The 15,073-nt window shown below is 29.8% G+C and overlaps 3 protein-coding genes across 4 annotated transcripts; 1 reads left to right on the top strand and 2 right to left on the bottom strand.

The window, feature by feature from the left end:
- LOC143422472 (uncharacterized) lies at positions 1-2,994 on the top strand. Its single transcript, XM_076893138.1, has 7 exons — positions 1-738; positions 989-1,180; positions 1,637-1,830; positions 1,919-2,085; positions 2,146-2,398; positions 2,542-2,693; positions 2,772-2,994. Exons 1-7 carry the CDS (start codon positions 136-138, stop codon positions 2,906-2,908), a joined length of 1,698 nt encoding a protein of 565 aa, XP_076749253.1. The 5' UTR covers positions 1-135; the 3' UTR covers positions 2,909-2,994.
- Positions 2,995-3,586: 592 nt separating this feature from the next.
- Uch-l5 (ubiquitin carboxy-terminal hydrolase L5) lies at positions 3,587-6,994 on the bottom strand. Its single transcript, XM_076893137.1, has 7 exons — positions 6,862-6,994; positions 5,517-5,681; positions 5,265-5,328; positions 4,906-5,011; positions 4,643-4,830; positions 4,060-4,257; positions 3,587-3,989 (listed from the first exon to the last, which is right to left on the bottom strand). Exons 2-7 carry the CDS (start codon positions 5,590-5,592, stop codon positions 3,686-3,688), a joined length of 936 nt encoding a protein of 311 aa, XP_076749252.1. The 5' UTR covers positions 5,593-5,681; positions 6,862-6,994; the 3' UTR covers positions 3,587-3,685.
- On the bottom strand, positions 6,152-9,185 carry Atg13 (Autophagy-related 13). 2 transcript variants are annotated; one of them, XM_076893135.1, is made up of 5 exons: positions 9,033-9,185; positions 8,072-8,420; positions 7,526-7,709; positions 7,102-7,435; positions 6,152-7,025 (listed from the first exon to the last, which is right to left on the bottom strand). In XM_076893135.1, exons 1-5 carry the CDS (start codon positions 9,183-9,185, stop codon positions 6,813-6,815), a joined length of 1,233 nt encoding a protein of 410 aa, XP_076749250.1. In that variant the 3' UTR covers positions 6,152-6,812. The 2 variants fall into 2 exon arrangements, with proteins under 2 accessions (XP_076749250.1, XP_076749251.1); XM_076893136.1 differs by having other exon boundaries at positions 7,111-7,435.
- Between the last annotated feature and the right edge of the window lie 5,888 nt (positions 9,186-15,073).

The following is a 15,073-nucleotide window of genomic DNA, read 5'->3' as shown; positions in this document are numbered from 1 at the left end:
ATTTGTAAAATAGAAGACTTGTGTGGGACTCCTAAAAAAAATGTAAAATTGCAAGATCTAAGAGATATAAATGATATTAAAACAGAAAATATAAGTAGCCCACAAATTTCTTGTCCCAATATCAACACAAATTCAATGGAATGGCTTTCACAAAAGATGAAAATTTTATCGGACACACCTACAACATGTAAAGAAGAAAAACTAAATTTCTCTAATGATAGCACGCTTAACAGGCAAAGGAAACGAAAATTTAGTTCTGATATTGGTGATTATGATGAATTATCTGAAGTTATTAAATCAAATTTATGCAATACTGATTTAAATGACATAGAATCAATCGACTTGTTGCATGACTTAAGTTCTGTGATGGACTTTGAAGTAAATAAAATAACAAACATTTTTTGTTCTACAACTAACAATACAATGCAAAGTGAAGAAGAGCTAGAAATGCCCAAGGATCCAGAAGTTGACCCTCTTTTCATAGCTGATAATGATGAAACTGATATGACATCTAAAAATACAGAGAATATAAAATTAAAACAGGAAAATTCAAGACTACAGGTAAAACAAGAAACACTGTGTGATAGTACAACAAATGCAGACACTCAAGAATCTCATGATGAAGATGAGGATATTGATGATGATTTAAAAGATATTTTAGGAATATCAGATAGTAACGAAGAGCTAACAATATATAAATTGCCAAAAATAGATAAATTACCAAAACATTTAATGCAGGTAAATATCAATAACTTACATTCTAAGCTTTACAGCACAAATATACACACAACCACTGCCTAGATTAAGTTTCTCTATTTTCTAAATTTATTATTTCAGTATAATTGTGACATTTATTAAATCTGTATCTTTTGCAAACATTAAAAGTAGACATATAATATATCTGTTGCAAGCCATAAATATGTACATTAAGGTATTTAATGTTACATACATATATATCAATTATTTTAACAGCTTATTATCTTTCTAGAAATTATATAATTTATGTGTAGAACTAATACATGAAGTACCACCACAACATAAGATTGAATCTTCTGCAGGCTCGAAAACATTAACACAAAAACAAAAGAAACAATTTCTACAACATGGACCACTTAAAAAAGGTCAATATACGCCAAATGAAGATAAGATTATCAAGAATAATTGGGAATCTTTTTGCAAAGTATGTCTAGATAATATTATAATATACTCATTTCTCAATTTACATAGACTATTTATTGCACAATTTCTACATTTGTTTTTCCTCCAAATTATATGTACAATTGAAAATTGCATAAATAGATCTATAGATATAGAAATTAAAAGAAAATTTTGTACACATTTTGCAGAATTTACCAAAAAGTAACAATAGTGAAATGTAGAAAAAATAAATAATATCATTAGTTAATTTTATTCGTTTCCGCTATCAGTATTGTATCTCGAAAGCATTCTATGTTGTCTCTAACCGATTTGAAATTACAATTCTCGTCAATAAAAACATTTAGATGAATAATACTTTATATAATAGTTTCAAAAGATCAAATGAGATAACATAAAGCTACGATAAATATAAAAAGTACCACGTAAATCGAGAAATGAACAATGAAGTGATTTCCTATTAATTATTTTTTACGTTTAGGTTCATGACTGGAATCCTGAATGTCTACAACCATTCCTTAACATAAAATATAATAATACGTTTTATATAAAAAGCATAAAAGAGAGGCAAAAATTTGTTCAATTTTTAGCAAATGGATTACCATGGAGAACTCTGTTTAGTGTTTATAATAGGTTTAAATATTTATACAAAAATTACAAAAGAACCTTTAAAAGGTGCCATATTAAAAATATAAGTACAATTCACTTTACTAGCTTACTATGATTTAAACTTCCATCTCATAGTTTTGTATCTTTTATGAAGATATACACTCAAAGAAGATTTTACAATTATATCTCATGTAAAAAAGAAACAAAAAAGAGGGAGGCCTAGAAAATTTGTTGAATTAAGTGATATGTTAAGCCGTTCAAGAAACGCAATTTTGCATCATTATCGATATATTAACAGGGACCACCAGGAAAATGAAAAACGTGAGTTTTTACTTTAATATTGGATTACTATCTCAACAATTTAATTGAATGTGATTTCAGTGAAACGTAAAGTTAATTGGACATTACCATTAGTCGGTAAATTTATAAAAGTTCTCATGAATATAACATTATCTAAAAATGTGAACGATTTAAAAAATGCTGTTATTCCAAAGCCAGTTTGGAAAAAATTGGAACAAAAACTGAAGATAGATTATAATGAATTGAAGAAATTCTGGATGTACAGATTACACATGCAATTATTTTGTCCAGAACCTATTTATTTAAATGATATAAGAATAAAATTAATTGAATAGTAAGTAATTAGCGCTTAATGTTAGGTCATAATATACAAAATTACGAAATGTCTATTTATACATTGCTTGTTTATACTTTTTTGCATTATATTTAAAAACATATTGTTCATTTTACTTTATGCCTGCGATTATTATATTACAGTGTTTATGGAAAAGGAATTGCGCATACTCGAGAAATAGTCTGGTTGAATGTTACAAAATATTTTGATGGAGTTACTAGTATCTTTTTATGTAAAGAATTCTTAAGACTTGTAGAATTAGCTTCTCTACAACTAGGTACAAAATACTTTCTAGGTAAGTTTTAAAATGACATACATTGTGAGTATTGAGTATATTATTGTGGAATAATATCTTCAATTTTATATTTTTCAGATATCATTGAACACTTGTACCATAAAAAAATAACAAAAATAAAAAATGAAGCAACTGATAAATTTCTACCCAGACTCTCTTATAAGAAAGGAAAAGTTAATGTTGTAGATGAAGATTTAACGATTATCAAAAATTAAGCAATGTAAAACTAAAACAGGGAATAAAAATGATATGAACAGGTTAAACTTCTCCATGTGTAATTGAAATGAAAGATATTTCCAATTTAATAAAATGATACTTTTAATATTTATAATCTTAAAAATTTACACATTACTTTAAGGAAGTTGTAATACACACTTAATGTTATAAAAATTTCATAAATTTCGTTTTTCCTCTCTTTTTTCTTTTTAACCAGGGGGACAATCAGAATAATATGTTATGTTATAAATCTATTTTTAGCTTGAAAAAAAGAATAAAATTATGGCAAGAAAGAAGGAATTGTAAACATCTTTTGGATTCAAATCCAGACCATACACTATGTAAATCTCATTTGGTTCTGGCGCAGTTTTTGACACTAACATGTTCAGGTCGTTGAACCGGCTTGGTAAGAATTATGTGAGCAAAGTCTGCGGCTGCTTCGTCATTCATTCCTCTCCAAGCCGATTTTTCCTTGAACTTCTCGTGTTGATGCACTTCTTAAGTATTGTGTTATGTATCTGAGTTACTACATGTATGTAAAAATTAAATAAAAATATCTTAAATCCGAAAGCCTGTTCTAAAGAGATCTATAAGGTATTTTATACAACTTCCATATAGTGCCATTTCCAAAGCAATTTTCACACTTGTGCCTTCCCTCTATTAGGGTAATGTTTACATTTATTCTTAAAAAAAGCATCATTATTATTTATTGAATAATGTTTACGTATCATACATACATTCTGATGTATTTTTTATAGTTTTCAGGAAATTCAGAATTAAACTTTATTCTTCTTCGATTCCTTCTCTAGTGCTCTTTCCTTTGCCCTCTGATATAGAGGTACTAGTTTCCCTTCTTTAGCAAGCATCTTGAGCAACTCCATTATTAATGGTAAATAGTTATGCTTTCTTCTAATATTTTCAATTTGATATCGTTTAGATTTTCGAATTTCTTTTTCTATCAGTGTCTGTAAACGTTCCAACTCTGTGGGATCACAAACATTTACTTTCTGCCGTTCATAAAGCAATTTCCTATCCGTTACTATTGCCATTAAATTAAAGTGTATTTCTCCCTCGTTATATCTAAAAATATGAATTATGTAGTTACTATACAAAACAACATATAAACTAAAATTGTATGTAGGATAATTACTTATTTATTCTTTTTTGTATGATAGGTTTTGCTGCTTGAACCCATTGATCTCCAAGTGGACAAGGACCCAAATCCATTGGTCCATCTTTTAATCCATCTAACTCGTATAGTCGTCCATCAATAGGAACGTAGCTCACAAAATGAAACACATCATCATCTTTAGATGCTTGTTTCAAATCATATTCAAATATTGTTTGTCTGCAATCAATAATTTTAATTTTTTTATGAGTTAATACTTTGCACTTAATCCTCGAACGATCAATATTTTTAATTGCAGTAAACTATAACTGAAACTTCTCCAGAGTTGGAATCAGAGAAAAGAATAATATGTAAAATAGAATTAAAGTAAAAAGAGGAAAAAGCAAATTCGATACAGTAAAACATAGTGAGACGCATACATCTTTTATTTTCTTTATCTATTTATACTAGTATGAATAAGATAAGAAATAAGAGATGTTTATTTTTAATATAATTATAATTATAATTAAACCATCAAATATTGTGGTATCAAAATAGATCCAAATGTTACTAACTGAGGATTAATATGACTAATACACACATCAAATTGTTTCATGATATATACCTTGAAAAAGAATTATGTACTTCTCTTATTACATCAGAATTACTAAGAGCAAGCCCTCTCATGTTAGCATCAAACGTTTGACAGAAGTTTTTAAATTCTTCCAAATTTGGTCCCAATGATATATCAGAGTGCTTACAGTTTAATAATACACTTAAGATCGCTTGTGTTGCGCATGCATTGTTGATTACCTAAAAGTAATGTTTCATCTCTGACTTTTCAACTCCTGCTATGATAACATTTATGATAAATGTTCTAAAAAATACCTGTTTTGCGAAAAATATTTTATCCAATCTATTATCTACAACAATATTTCCAGAAGGTTCGTCATCTTGCACCCATTTGAACAGAAATATCAACCCATGTATAGGCCTAATAAATAACAAAATTCTTGTTAACAAATTCACAAAGAATTATTAGCAATTAGAAAATGCATTTACCATTATAATATAACAAAATAACATAATTACAAATTCAAGTTTAGATTCAAAATTAAGTCTTAATTTACTGAAAGAAATAGCAACTGAAAAGTATGTCAAGTTCAAGGTATTCTGATATAACAACCTTGTATAAAATGACCAGAAAATTGATTAAATAGGTTATGTCGTACTAATCACATACTCACTTTAAATTATCAAATTGCTCATCATCTAAACTCCATAATTCTTCTACTTGAGCACCTTGAACACCTGCAATAAAAAGAAATCTTATTAAACATATTGTAATTACGAAACCATCGAAAATAAACACTTCAAAACGTAAATTTTGAAAGCAACTGTCAATAAATCTAAATCTGTTTCAATGTAATTGTAAGTGATTTTTTTTAATGCAATTAAAATTATTGGAAAGAAATTGTTAAAAATCGACGATAATTTACCAAATTCCTTAATTAACTCCGTAAAAACACCAGGATCGCTTTCGATAAGACACCAATTGCCCGCTGAGTCCGCCATGTTTCATTCACTTACCGTACTCCTAAATACAATACTCATTCACTATCGTTTTCCAAACCCATTTCTGTTTTTAAGAAATTGAAGCGTACCTACAAAATGAATTGTATTGTAAAATCACAATGTAACGAACATTGTTTACTTTTTAAATTAAAATAGGAAGTATTTTAATACAAAATAAAACAAAGAATTAACTAAAACAATTACTGCTTAATATAATGAAATATAACAAATTATTACGATTTGGGAAAGGATAATCAATTAATAAAGTAATAATTTATATTCAATTAAAATCAACAATTCAGAACGCAAAATACTATCATTATTAAGATTGTATTTATAATAGAAACGTTCCTAAAAAATTATTAAAATTATACTTCTTTTTTTTTATATATAACATTAGGCGTTCCCACGCATAAAAATGGTCCAATTTTCAACTTTTTTTTTTACAATTTTTATTACTCTACAGACACAGTATTATCTTATAATTAAAAAGTGACTGATTAAATAATTATAATTAGGATCTGCATGTAGCGTCTTAAGCATAAAAGTTTTACTCAAATTGCCAGCACAGCCTGATTTAAGTGATTCAAATAATAAAACATGAAAAAGATATATAATCCTGTCATAATCAATTACTATTATAACACTAAAGTACAATTTACACTATGTACAAGCAATAAATTAATTAAAGTTTCAAAATATATTAACTAGCTGCCATTGATATCGTTTATCAATTTGCATTATTAATAAGCTGCTCAACAAGTAATATACACCCGATTTACAATAAATTTCAAAATATAGTTTATGCGAGTGTAATTTGTAAGATGATATGATAGAAATAAATAGGTCCTAATAATTTAAAATCAATAATTCTTGATTATAGATATAGCAAAATTTGTGAAAAAATCCTATTAAAATGAAAGAGTATATCAACAAGCCACATATATTAAGCCAAATGCATATACATCGGTGATGGATAAATTATTCTTACTTTTATACTTTATAAATAGCTTTACATTAAATTGTTAAATCCAATTTATTTGTAAGTAATCAAAAGCAGTAAAAGCATTTGGCTTAAATTTCTTTTGAAATGCTCTTGTTGAAATATTGTAATAGGTGTAATGAAAATCGCATAAATGTATGACGAGATACTATATGCTGGTTGTATGTATTAACATTTTTCGTTTAAGCACCTAATATTGCATTGTTCAATCCTAATATTAGTTATTATTTTTTGTTTGACATAATGACGACAGAATATCCTCATACCGCCGCATATTTGTTTCAAATGTTTCCAATTGTTTAGTGAGGTCTCCTACTTGCTCCGCGAGTGTTCTTTCCTCCATAAACGCTTGAAGCTGTGGTGCACTTTGACACTCCCGATAAAAGGCTCCCAAATCACTATTCGTGTTCGCTACAGCAAACGGGGTTTTCTACAATAGTAATATTTAAGGAGTTTAGACAAATCAAACGTTTCTTATAGACCATAAATATAGGAACGTTAATTACCAAATCTACCATAATAAAATCGTCGTTGGCACTAGTCATTGAGCAACTACTTCTTCTCGAACCATTCTGAGAGTTGCATTTCGAGGTTGTGTTATCGTTTGTAAGTCTTTCATTGTTTCCATTGCTGCTATCTGTAGTAGTAATCGTTGTTGCAGTCTTTGTAATTGTAGTCTCAGTGACTGAAACTGGAGGTGGTGAAACTTGTCTAGGAGTTAGTAGCGAACTGAAAGGTACATCTGGTATAACAAAATCCTCTTCGTTAACAGTAACAGGCTTGTTCACCACAAATGCTCCAGCTTTAATAGTATCACTCAGCGATTTGGATGTCTCTTCGCTAAAACATAATTATATAAATCATAAATACATTTTCAAATTAAGTAGAAGGTAAAAAAAGTTCAAAGCTAATACAATTTGTGGAACTTACCTCTGCTGATATCTTGCATGACGAGGACTTAAGTCAGAATGAAAATGATCACTTTTTAACATTATTGAATCACGACCAGTATGAGTAGGGGATATAGTCATTTTTGTCCTATACGATACTGATAAATGAATCGTTCCCACTGGTGTACACAACTGACCCACTCTAACATGTTTGTAGTTATCACCTATAAAATATATTCAATATTAGAAGCAAAATTTTAGAAACTATCGCATTGCATGAAATGCTAATCAAATGATACATTTTTTTATCTCTTCAAAGGTAGAACGAGTATGATTACTCGCTTTGTATAATTGCAGAGATTGAAATCGTATTATAGCAGGTTTATTTTTACATTATATATAATTTTATTTGCATACAATATCGAAAATTTGTAACCGCTAAAGTTAAAATGTATATAGATATTTCAGAATTTCATTTATACATAGAAAATAACTAAAATAGTTATTAAAAATTTTTTAAATTGTTAATTTTATAGACCTTTTTCTTAATATTGCAAAAAAAAACAAATCAAATAATTTTATTTACCTAATGTATGTAGTTGAGGTTCTCCCATATAAATTCTATAACAAATTACATAGGAATCTGGACCTTGCCTTCTACTCAATTTGTAAGCTGGGGTAATTCTTGATACGGATAATAACGATTTGAGTAAAATACCCATTCTATTATATACCGTATAAGTCACCCTTACAGTGGGATCACTATGTTCAGGTAAAACACCTAAACTCCATGTTTCTAACACCATTGTATCACCTTCTACAGTTCTCAATGAAATTTCAATGCAAAGAGGTATGGTCGAATTTACTATTTCTCCACATAGTGCTCTTTTAGCTTCAGCTAAAACTTCTGGCAGGTCATGAATGGCTAAGTTGAACTATACAACAAAAGGACACATATGTAGAAAACTGGAAACATTTTTATTACTTCATTATAATGAGTATAATGTGCATGATTTCATTGAAATATTACATTCTTATAACAATCTACGTTTTCTATATCTGATACTTTCAACTTCCAACTTTGATTTCCAGTTAAACAGTTGATTAAGTTACTATTTTGATTACTTGTTTTACTTAGTTCTTTTTCTACTTGTATGCACTTATATCCATTACCATATAAAATATTAGTACAAACTTTTCCAGCATGTCCTATAGCTAAAAATATGAAACGCTACATAGGTACAACATTTACTTCATGTGCTACATATTTTTTTTAACTTTCTAATGAAGCATGTATGGATTTATTTATTATAGCATATCTTTTAACTGTAGAACACACTGAAGAAACTTGTATAAAGACCTGTGATTTACTTTGCATAATACAAGACTGAATAATTTACTATTCCAAATATATGTGGATGAATTCCAAATTTTGCTTTTGTATAAATTAAATAACTTTGTAACGTTCCATTACTTTTTGATTATTTTTTGAACTCTCTACAGCATACATATATTTAAAATGATCATAAATATAGAGTAGAGCTTACCCAATCTGTTCCAGAAGAATTTGGTTTGCATTTTGTGCTGACCTTTTCACCGGACCTCGATTGTACTATGATTTGAGTGGCTTTTAATGCCAGAAATTTGGTGAACTTGTCCAAGTCCTTTTTATCTTGCATACTCAGTTTTAGGGTGGACATTTTAATGCGGTTATGCTTTTACGAAATTACATTAAAAAACCACAAATGCCCGATCAAAAACATCGAATACCACTAAACTGAATAGAATTTTAAATATAGTAAGGCATATCCCCTCGAGTTGTCTGTAAAACTACATGATGATAGCGTTTTTTGACACAAGCACGTGTAAACCATTGCACACGAGTTGACGAACAGAATCTTTTTCCTATGATTCGCTAATACAGGTATTCCAGCCGAGAAACTGTAATTTGACAACAGCATGGACATCATATCGGTGCATCGTGTTGTTCGTACAGTTGCGTGGCAGGTAATACGTGCTAGATGGACTTGATCCTCTAAAGTAGAATCCAGTATATCGTTGATCGAATGTGGAAATAAAAATTCGAAAATTTTATTCGAATCGACTGACGTGAATATCGCTTTTCTCGAAATAATGCGTGCAACTATCGAATACAGCTCTAATTTCACTATTTTTAAGACATGGTCGTGTGGATCGATCGCGTTTTGTATCGCAATTACCTTAAGATAAGAAGCGTCCACATGAATAACGTGCAACCACCAATTCGCTGAGTCAGTAGTGTGTAAAATTTTTTCATATCATTTACATTTGCATACGATACAGAAGGGAAACAAAAAGGACACTTTCTTATTAAGTATTCAAAATTTCTACATTTCGAACTGTATACGTGCGGAAAGTAGGATTACGTTCAGAAAACAAACGCCAGCATTACTAGAACAATATTTACGTGTAAAAAGTAACTGTAACGATACTTTTAAAACATATCTTTTTATTAACCGTAACAGAATATCGAATAGTTAGTATTAGCACAGTATTTAATTATAGATTAATCTTTTTTACCAATCGCGTATCATACAATAATATTGTTAACCTATTGGTTGGTTACGTTTTGTACAACAGCTGATCAAACCAAGATATATCGTATTCAAAATGTGGTACTCTTTTATTTGTTCTGCTAGGGAAATTTTTCTATTACCCTATTCTCTATTCTTTTTACTGTTATTAAAAAGTTTATTTACAATTTATTTTATTTGAATATGAACCATTTTATTTATCTTATCGCAATATAATTCACAACACCAAATATGTAAAATATAAATTATACTTTAGTACAAATACAAGAGTAAAAAAGGACAAGATTAAATTAAATGTATAAAGTATACCTTAAATAATATAAAATATCTTTTATACGTACATCATATTTTCAAATGTGAAATTGTACTTGAGCTTACGTACATACTATAAATAACAAACATGATATATTAAATTAAGTATCGATGTAATGGAATATATATATATAATCAATTTCATTATCCATAATTTCATGAAATATAAATAATATAAAGATATTTAATGAACGGCTCCTTCGCGTATACATTTTCTTTAGAATGTAAAAAGAAATTAATAATATAGCTGAAAAATCAGAACTTAATTCCTGCTCATAAGATAAAAAAGGGAGAAATTATCACTGGGTTTGTGGCCATTTTGAAGCACACTCTTCTATTGATGTATTATTTGAGGTCTATTTTATAACCACAATATATGCCTTCTATCTCTGATGTTCTTATTTAGTGCTTATATTATAAATGCACGATAGTTTTCGCACGAACCTCATAAGTCACATTTTTAGTGGAATTTCGTTAACGTACATACACGTGCGTGTGTTGAGTTACATTTCTGTACATGCAATTGCAAAAAAATATGAATGAAGTCATGGAGAAGTGCTAAGAAGAATAGTAGTTTATATGCGTATGTATATGATCGTGCACAGAGATGTGTAGAATGAAATAATCAAGGCTGATATGGCGATAAAAGCAGTTCATTAAACATTGCGCACAAATTCTCAGTGATGTAATGACACCACGTGACTTTCCACGTGGATGTTCAATAAGAACATGCTTATGACATTTTACGTATGTATTTCATTTTGCTGGATACAGAATTAAACGCAAAAACATTCAATGTAACTAGAATTTTACTCGATAACTTAACTTAAGATGCCACTAAGTGTAAAGTAATGGAAAAACAATGTAAACGGAGTAGAAAAAAAAGATTGTAGAAAAATTTCATTGTGTACAGTATCAGTTTTTAATTGTTAACATATTTATTAAGTATAATAAATTAATCACTTTTAGCATATTTATGTTTATTATTAAGCTTATTATTTTATTTCTGTTATTTTTATTATTCTACGAGATATTCAAATCAAGGAAACATGCAATTGTACGGTTGTTCCATTAGTAGAAACAATTAAATATTTGCTACTATTACTGTAAGAAAGTTGTTACTTTTATGGTGGACTGTACAGTCACACCACACAGCATGCCAACTGCAATGGAAATTTCCACTGAAGCAGTCGGTTGCCACCGTCTTGTAGCTTCGTAACCGCGCCTAAAAACCAGATTGCGTCCGCCAGGAGGCTAAACTCGAAGGCCGTTCTTACCTTTTTAATCGATTAGGTTCGATTGGTTGAAGTTGCGATTTTCCGGGTCACCTAATAATTTAAGTACATACTTCCCTTTTGGGACAATATCTTTATACTTACTTTATGTAATACAAAATTAGTGTTCTGAATGATTATTAAACTCATTTATGAATTACACAGATTTTATTCAAATAATGCTTTGTATCAGTTACTTGATATAATTTATATCGTTTTTTAAAGCAGTAGTGGATAGAGAAGGATAACAGGATTATTATATTGTGTACACTGGTGATTATTAGTTGTGAAAAATATTTCATATTTACTAAGTTTGGTATATAACGCGTAATATGTACATATATAAAATAGACATTTGTCAATTAAATAAAATTGTAAGTAAAACTAATAAAAATGAACGTAGCAATAAAACGGAGTACACGTTATACATCCAATTGAGTAACATTCACTAAAATTGTTTAAATATATGATTATAGTTATATCACTCTTTCAATCAAGTTTGCACACTTAATGTACTATAAGCAAGTTTTCTTGCAGATATGATACAAGAATCCCATCATCAGTTTGCGATGTTCCTACTTAGAAAATTTTCGGCAGTAATAGTTAAATATATAAATAAAAAATAACAAATTGATTTTATTATTAGAATGAGAAGCTTATATTTTAATTAGACATAAATTCCTTTGAGAAGTATATGCAAATACTACTTTCGGCAATAAAGCTAATTAACTAAAGCTAACATGAAATATGCTATTAATAGCGTGTGCGACTTCCATGTAAAATTATTCTGTATATTAAAATGCAAGATCTCTTACACGACCAAAGTGCAAAAGGAACTGCAATACAACGAGACCGAGAAACGGCCGTGAAGTGACGTAAAAGGAAAGAACGCGCTTTCGACTTTTCTCTGATGCAGAAACGTTCATCTCGATGGAAAAACACGCTAAGAATTTTAAGCTCGCAACGTCGTCGCGACGTACCCAGAATAGAACTCTGTATCCGACCTACGTTAGAAGTGCCGCATACTTTTGTCAGGAAATGTACCCGTGGGGTCGAGGGGCCTCGCGTAGCCTGGTCCCCTCCCAAGATAAGAAGGTCTAAGGGGCCCGGTTGGACGTTTGCCATACCGTTTGCAAGACTTCCCACCGCCTTTGTATTAGAAATGTACGCCGTTCGATTGACTTCGAACACGCACTTGCATTTAATACGATTACTTTTAACCGTAGACAATCCCGGACAATCATGGAGATGAATTTGAATTTTATAAAAAACCAACTGAAAAGAATATATTATTTTTTATAAATATTGTACAGTGATTTAATATTTATATAAAATGTACAGATATTTTGAAAGATTAAACGTCTGCAGTTAAAGACTGATCTTTAACTAGATAGTTGTGTAACAAATTTTTGCAGATGATACTACACCTGAAACGCAACAAAAAAGTTTATATAAACTTAGGTCTGATTTAAAAAAATGGCAGGGAAAATGCGGATTTCTGTTTTTTTCAGGGAAACGATAGTTTCACTCATATGATTGATTGTATCTTTGACTTGATTTTCATTTAATTAAGTACATGATGACCGTATTCTCACAGAGAGCAGCAATAACATCCAAGAAGTTATTACTTTTGAGTCAAGGTTTAGGTTAGTTATTCGTTTACAACATGGATCTATTAGTCGGTCACATTTTTATTTTGTAATCTTTTGTATCACTGCTTGGTTGTTCAAATCGAGGCGTTTCTTGGAGCACTTTTATTATTCGCTACGATTAAAGTTAGGAGATGCAGAATTTCCGTGTACATCATCTAAGGATGCACTTGGTACTCGTGGATGACTGACGGTGAGGGGATCGTTAATTTTTCACTTCTTTAAAGTTTGTCACACCCAATTATTTTTTATGCCTTCTTTTATGGTCCTTTTTTGAATTTTCCAAAAACTACTTACATTTTTTACAAAATACACTCCCAGGATTGCTAAAGGATGTTCCTTTCAGTCAGTGAGGTCTGTGAAATCGCAGATAATTTTTCAACACGATGGTGCTCCTCCTCACTTTATTCGAGACGTGCGTCATCATCTAAACAACACATTCCCCACTTAAATTAGGCGAGGGGATGTTGTTCCATGTCCATTAAGATCTTCCGACTTAAACCCCAATCGATTATTTTGTTTGGGGATACATAAAGGCTGAAGTTTATCGTACTGAGGTATCCAATGAAACCGTTCTACGGGAACCGATTCTAGCTGCAGCCGAAAAGCTGAGATAAGTTTAAACTTTTATTACTCCACCTGTTTTGAAGTTTCAGGATAGAATGGGGACTATTATAATAGTAAATTTATTGCTGTTTTCAATATTCTTTGTCATTTTCTTGTAGGACAGACAGCGTTCTGGAAGATACAATCAATAATATGAGTGAAATTGCAGTTTCTTTGAAAACAAATCTCAATTTCCTCTGACATTTTTGCAAATTGGACCTATGTTTATAGGAATTTTTTTTGTTGCATTTCAGGTATAGTATTATCTGAAAAATTTTTTCATACCAGTAGTGAATCACCCTGTATAGGAGGGTTAGCCCTTTATGGTTCGATTCTTCGTATAGTTCAGGTATGCGAAAGCAGCAAGAAGATCGCAAACGCCATTAGAGCATGACAATTTTTACCCTTCTATTGAATTATTATAAGTGTCTGTATCTTAGAATCAAAGTTAAAGAATCGTATCTGTGTTATAATAAATTTGGTGAATTTTATTAGGATTACATTATTATTAGGACAATTTACTTTCTACAGGATTTAAGATTTTGTCTAAAGAAATTACTTGATAAAAATTTTCAATAAGAACTCTTCTAAACATTATATCTCAAGAATGAACAACTTCGATTCAAAGATTATAGTTCATTGTTGTACGATTTAGACTTGGCACAGCTTAAACTCGAGACAAAACTGTGAAGATACGGTTCTTTACCTTTAACTGAATGTATATGTACATATCAAATGAAACGTAATCCAAGTTTGTTCAGTGGAATGAATATATACTTTGTTTCAACGTGAGGATATATGTATGTAATTTTAAGTTTTCGTGCTATAATACCGTGCTTATTCTGCGAATATAGTAGGGTATAATTACCTATATATGTGTCTGTTAGGTATTATAAGTACGTATTTCCGCACGATTAAATAAAAGATTAATGCTCGAATTATACATATGTATGTTCGAGTGAATGTCGGCGTTTCACCAAGCGTTAAAAGGTGTGGCAAAGTAATATGAATGGTCTACAAGTGTTCATTTTTATTCGAAATAAAATTTTTCATACTTAGCAAATTGATCGGTTGATCTATGATCGATCGATATAGGATTAACGGAGTGTATAATTATGCGTACATTTCCCCAATGTTTTCCTTCAAAATTAAAATCTTGTTCTTTCTTTTAAAA

Source organism: Xylocopa sonorina, chromosome 3 (assembly GCF_050948175.1).
Source record: "Xylocopa sonorina isolate GNS202 chromosome 3, iyXylSono1_principal, whole genome shotgun sequence".
In the NCBI taxonomy this organism is placed as follows: Eukaryota; Metazoa; Arthropoda; class Insecta; order Hymenoptera; family Apidae; genus Xylocopa; species Xylocopa sonorina.
Note: the sequence above shows the minus strand (reverse complement) of the source record. Positions and strands in the feature narration are given on the sequence as shown.

Coding starts and splice junctions, on each gene's coding strand:
- Atg13 (XM_076893135.1), bottom strand. CDS start 9,185: ATGTCCACCCTAAAACTGAGTATGCAAGATAAAAAGGACTTGGACAAG. Junction 8,421..9,032: donor ATTCTTCTGGAACAGATTGG/GTAAGCTCTACT, acceptor TTTGTTGTATAG/TTCAACTTAGCCATTCATGA. Junction 7,436..7,525: donor CATGCAAGATATCAGCAGAG/GTAAGTTCCACA, acceptor ATTATGTTTTAG/CGAAGAGACATCCAAATCGC.
- LOC143422472 (XM_076893138.1), top strand. CDS start 136: ATGGAATGGCTTTCACAAAAGATGAAAATTTTATCGGACACACCTACA. Junction 739..988: donor TACCAAAACATTTAATGCAG/GTAAATATCAAT, acceptor TTATCTTTCTAG/AAATTATATAATTTATGTGT. Junction 2,086..2,145: donor CCACCAGGAAAATGAAAAAC/GTGAGTTTTTAC, acceptor ATGTGATTTCAG/TGAAACGTAAAGTTAATTGG.
- Uch-l5 (XM_076893137.1), bottom strand. CDS start 5,592: ATGGCGGACTCAGCGGGCAATTGGTGTCTTATCGAAAGCGATCCTGGT. Junction 5,012..5,264: donor GAGCAATTTGATAATTTAAA/GTGAGTATGTGA, acceptor GTTATTTATTAG/GCCTATACATGGGTTGATAT. Junction 3,990..4,059: donor ATACAAAAAAGAATAAATAA/GTAATTATCCTA, acceptor TCATATTTTTAG/ATATAACGAGGGAGAAATAC.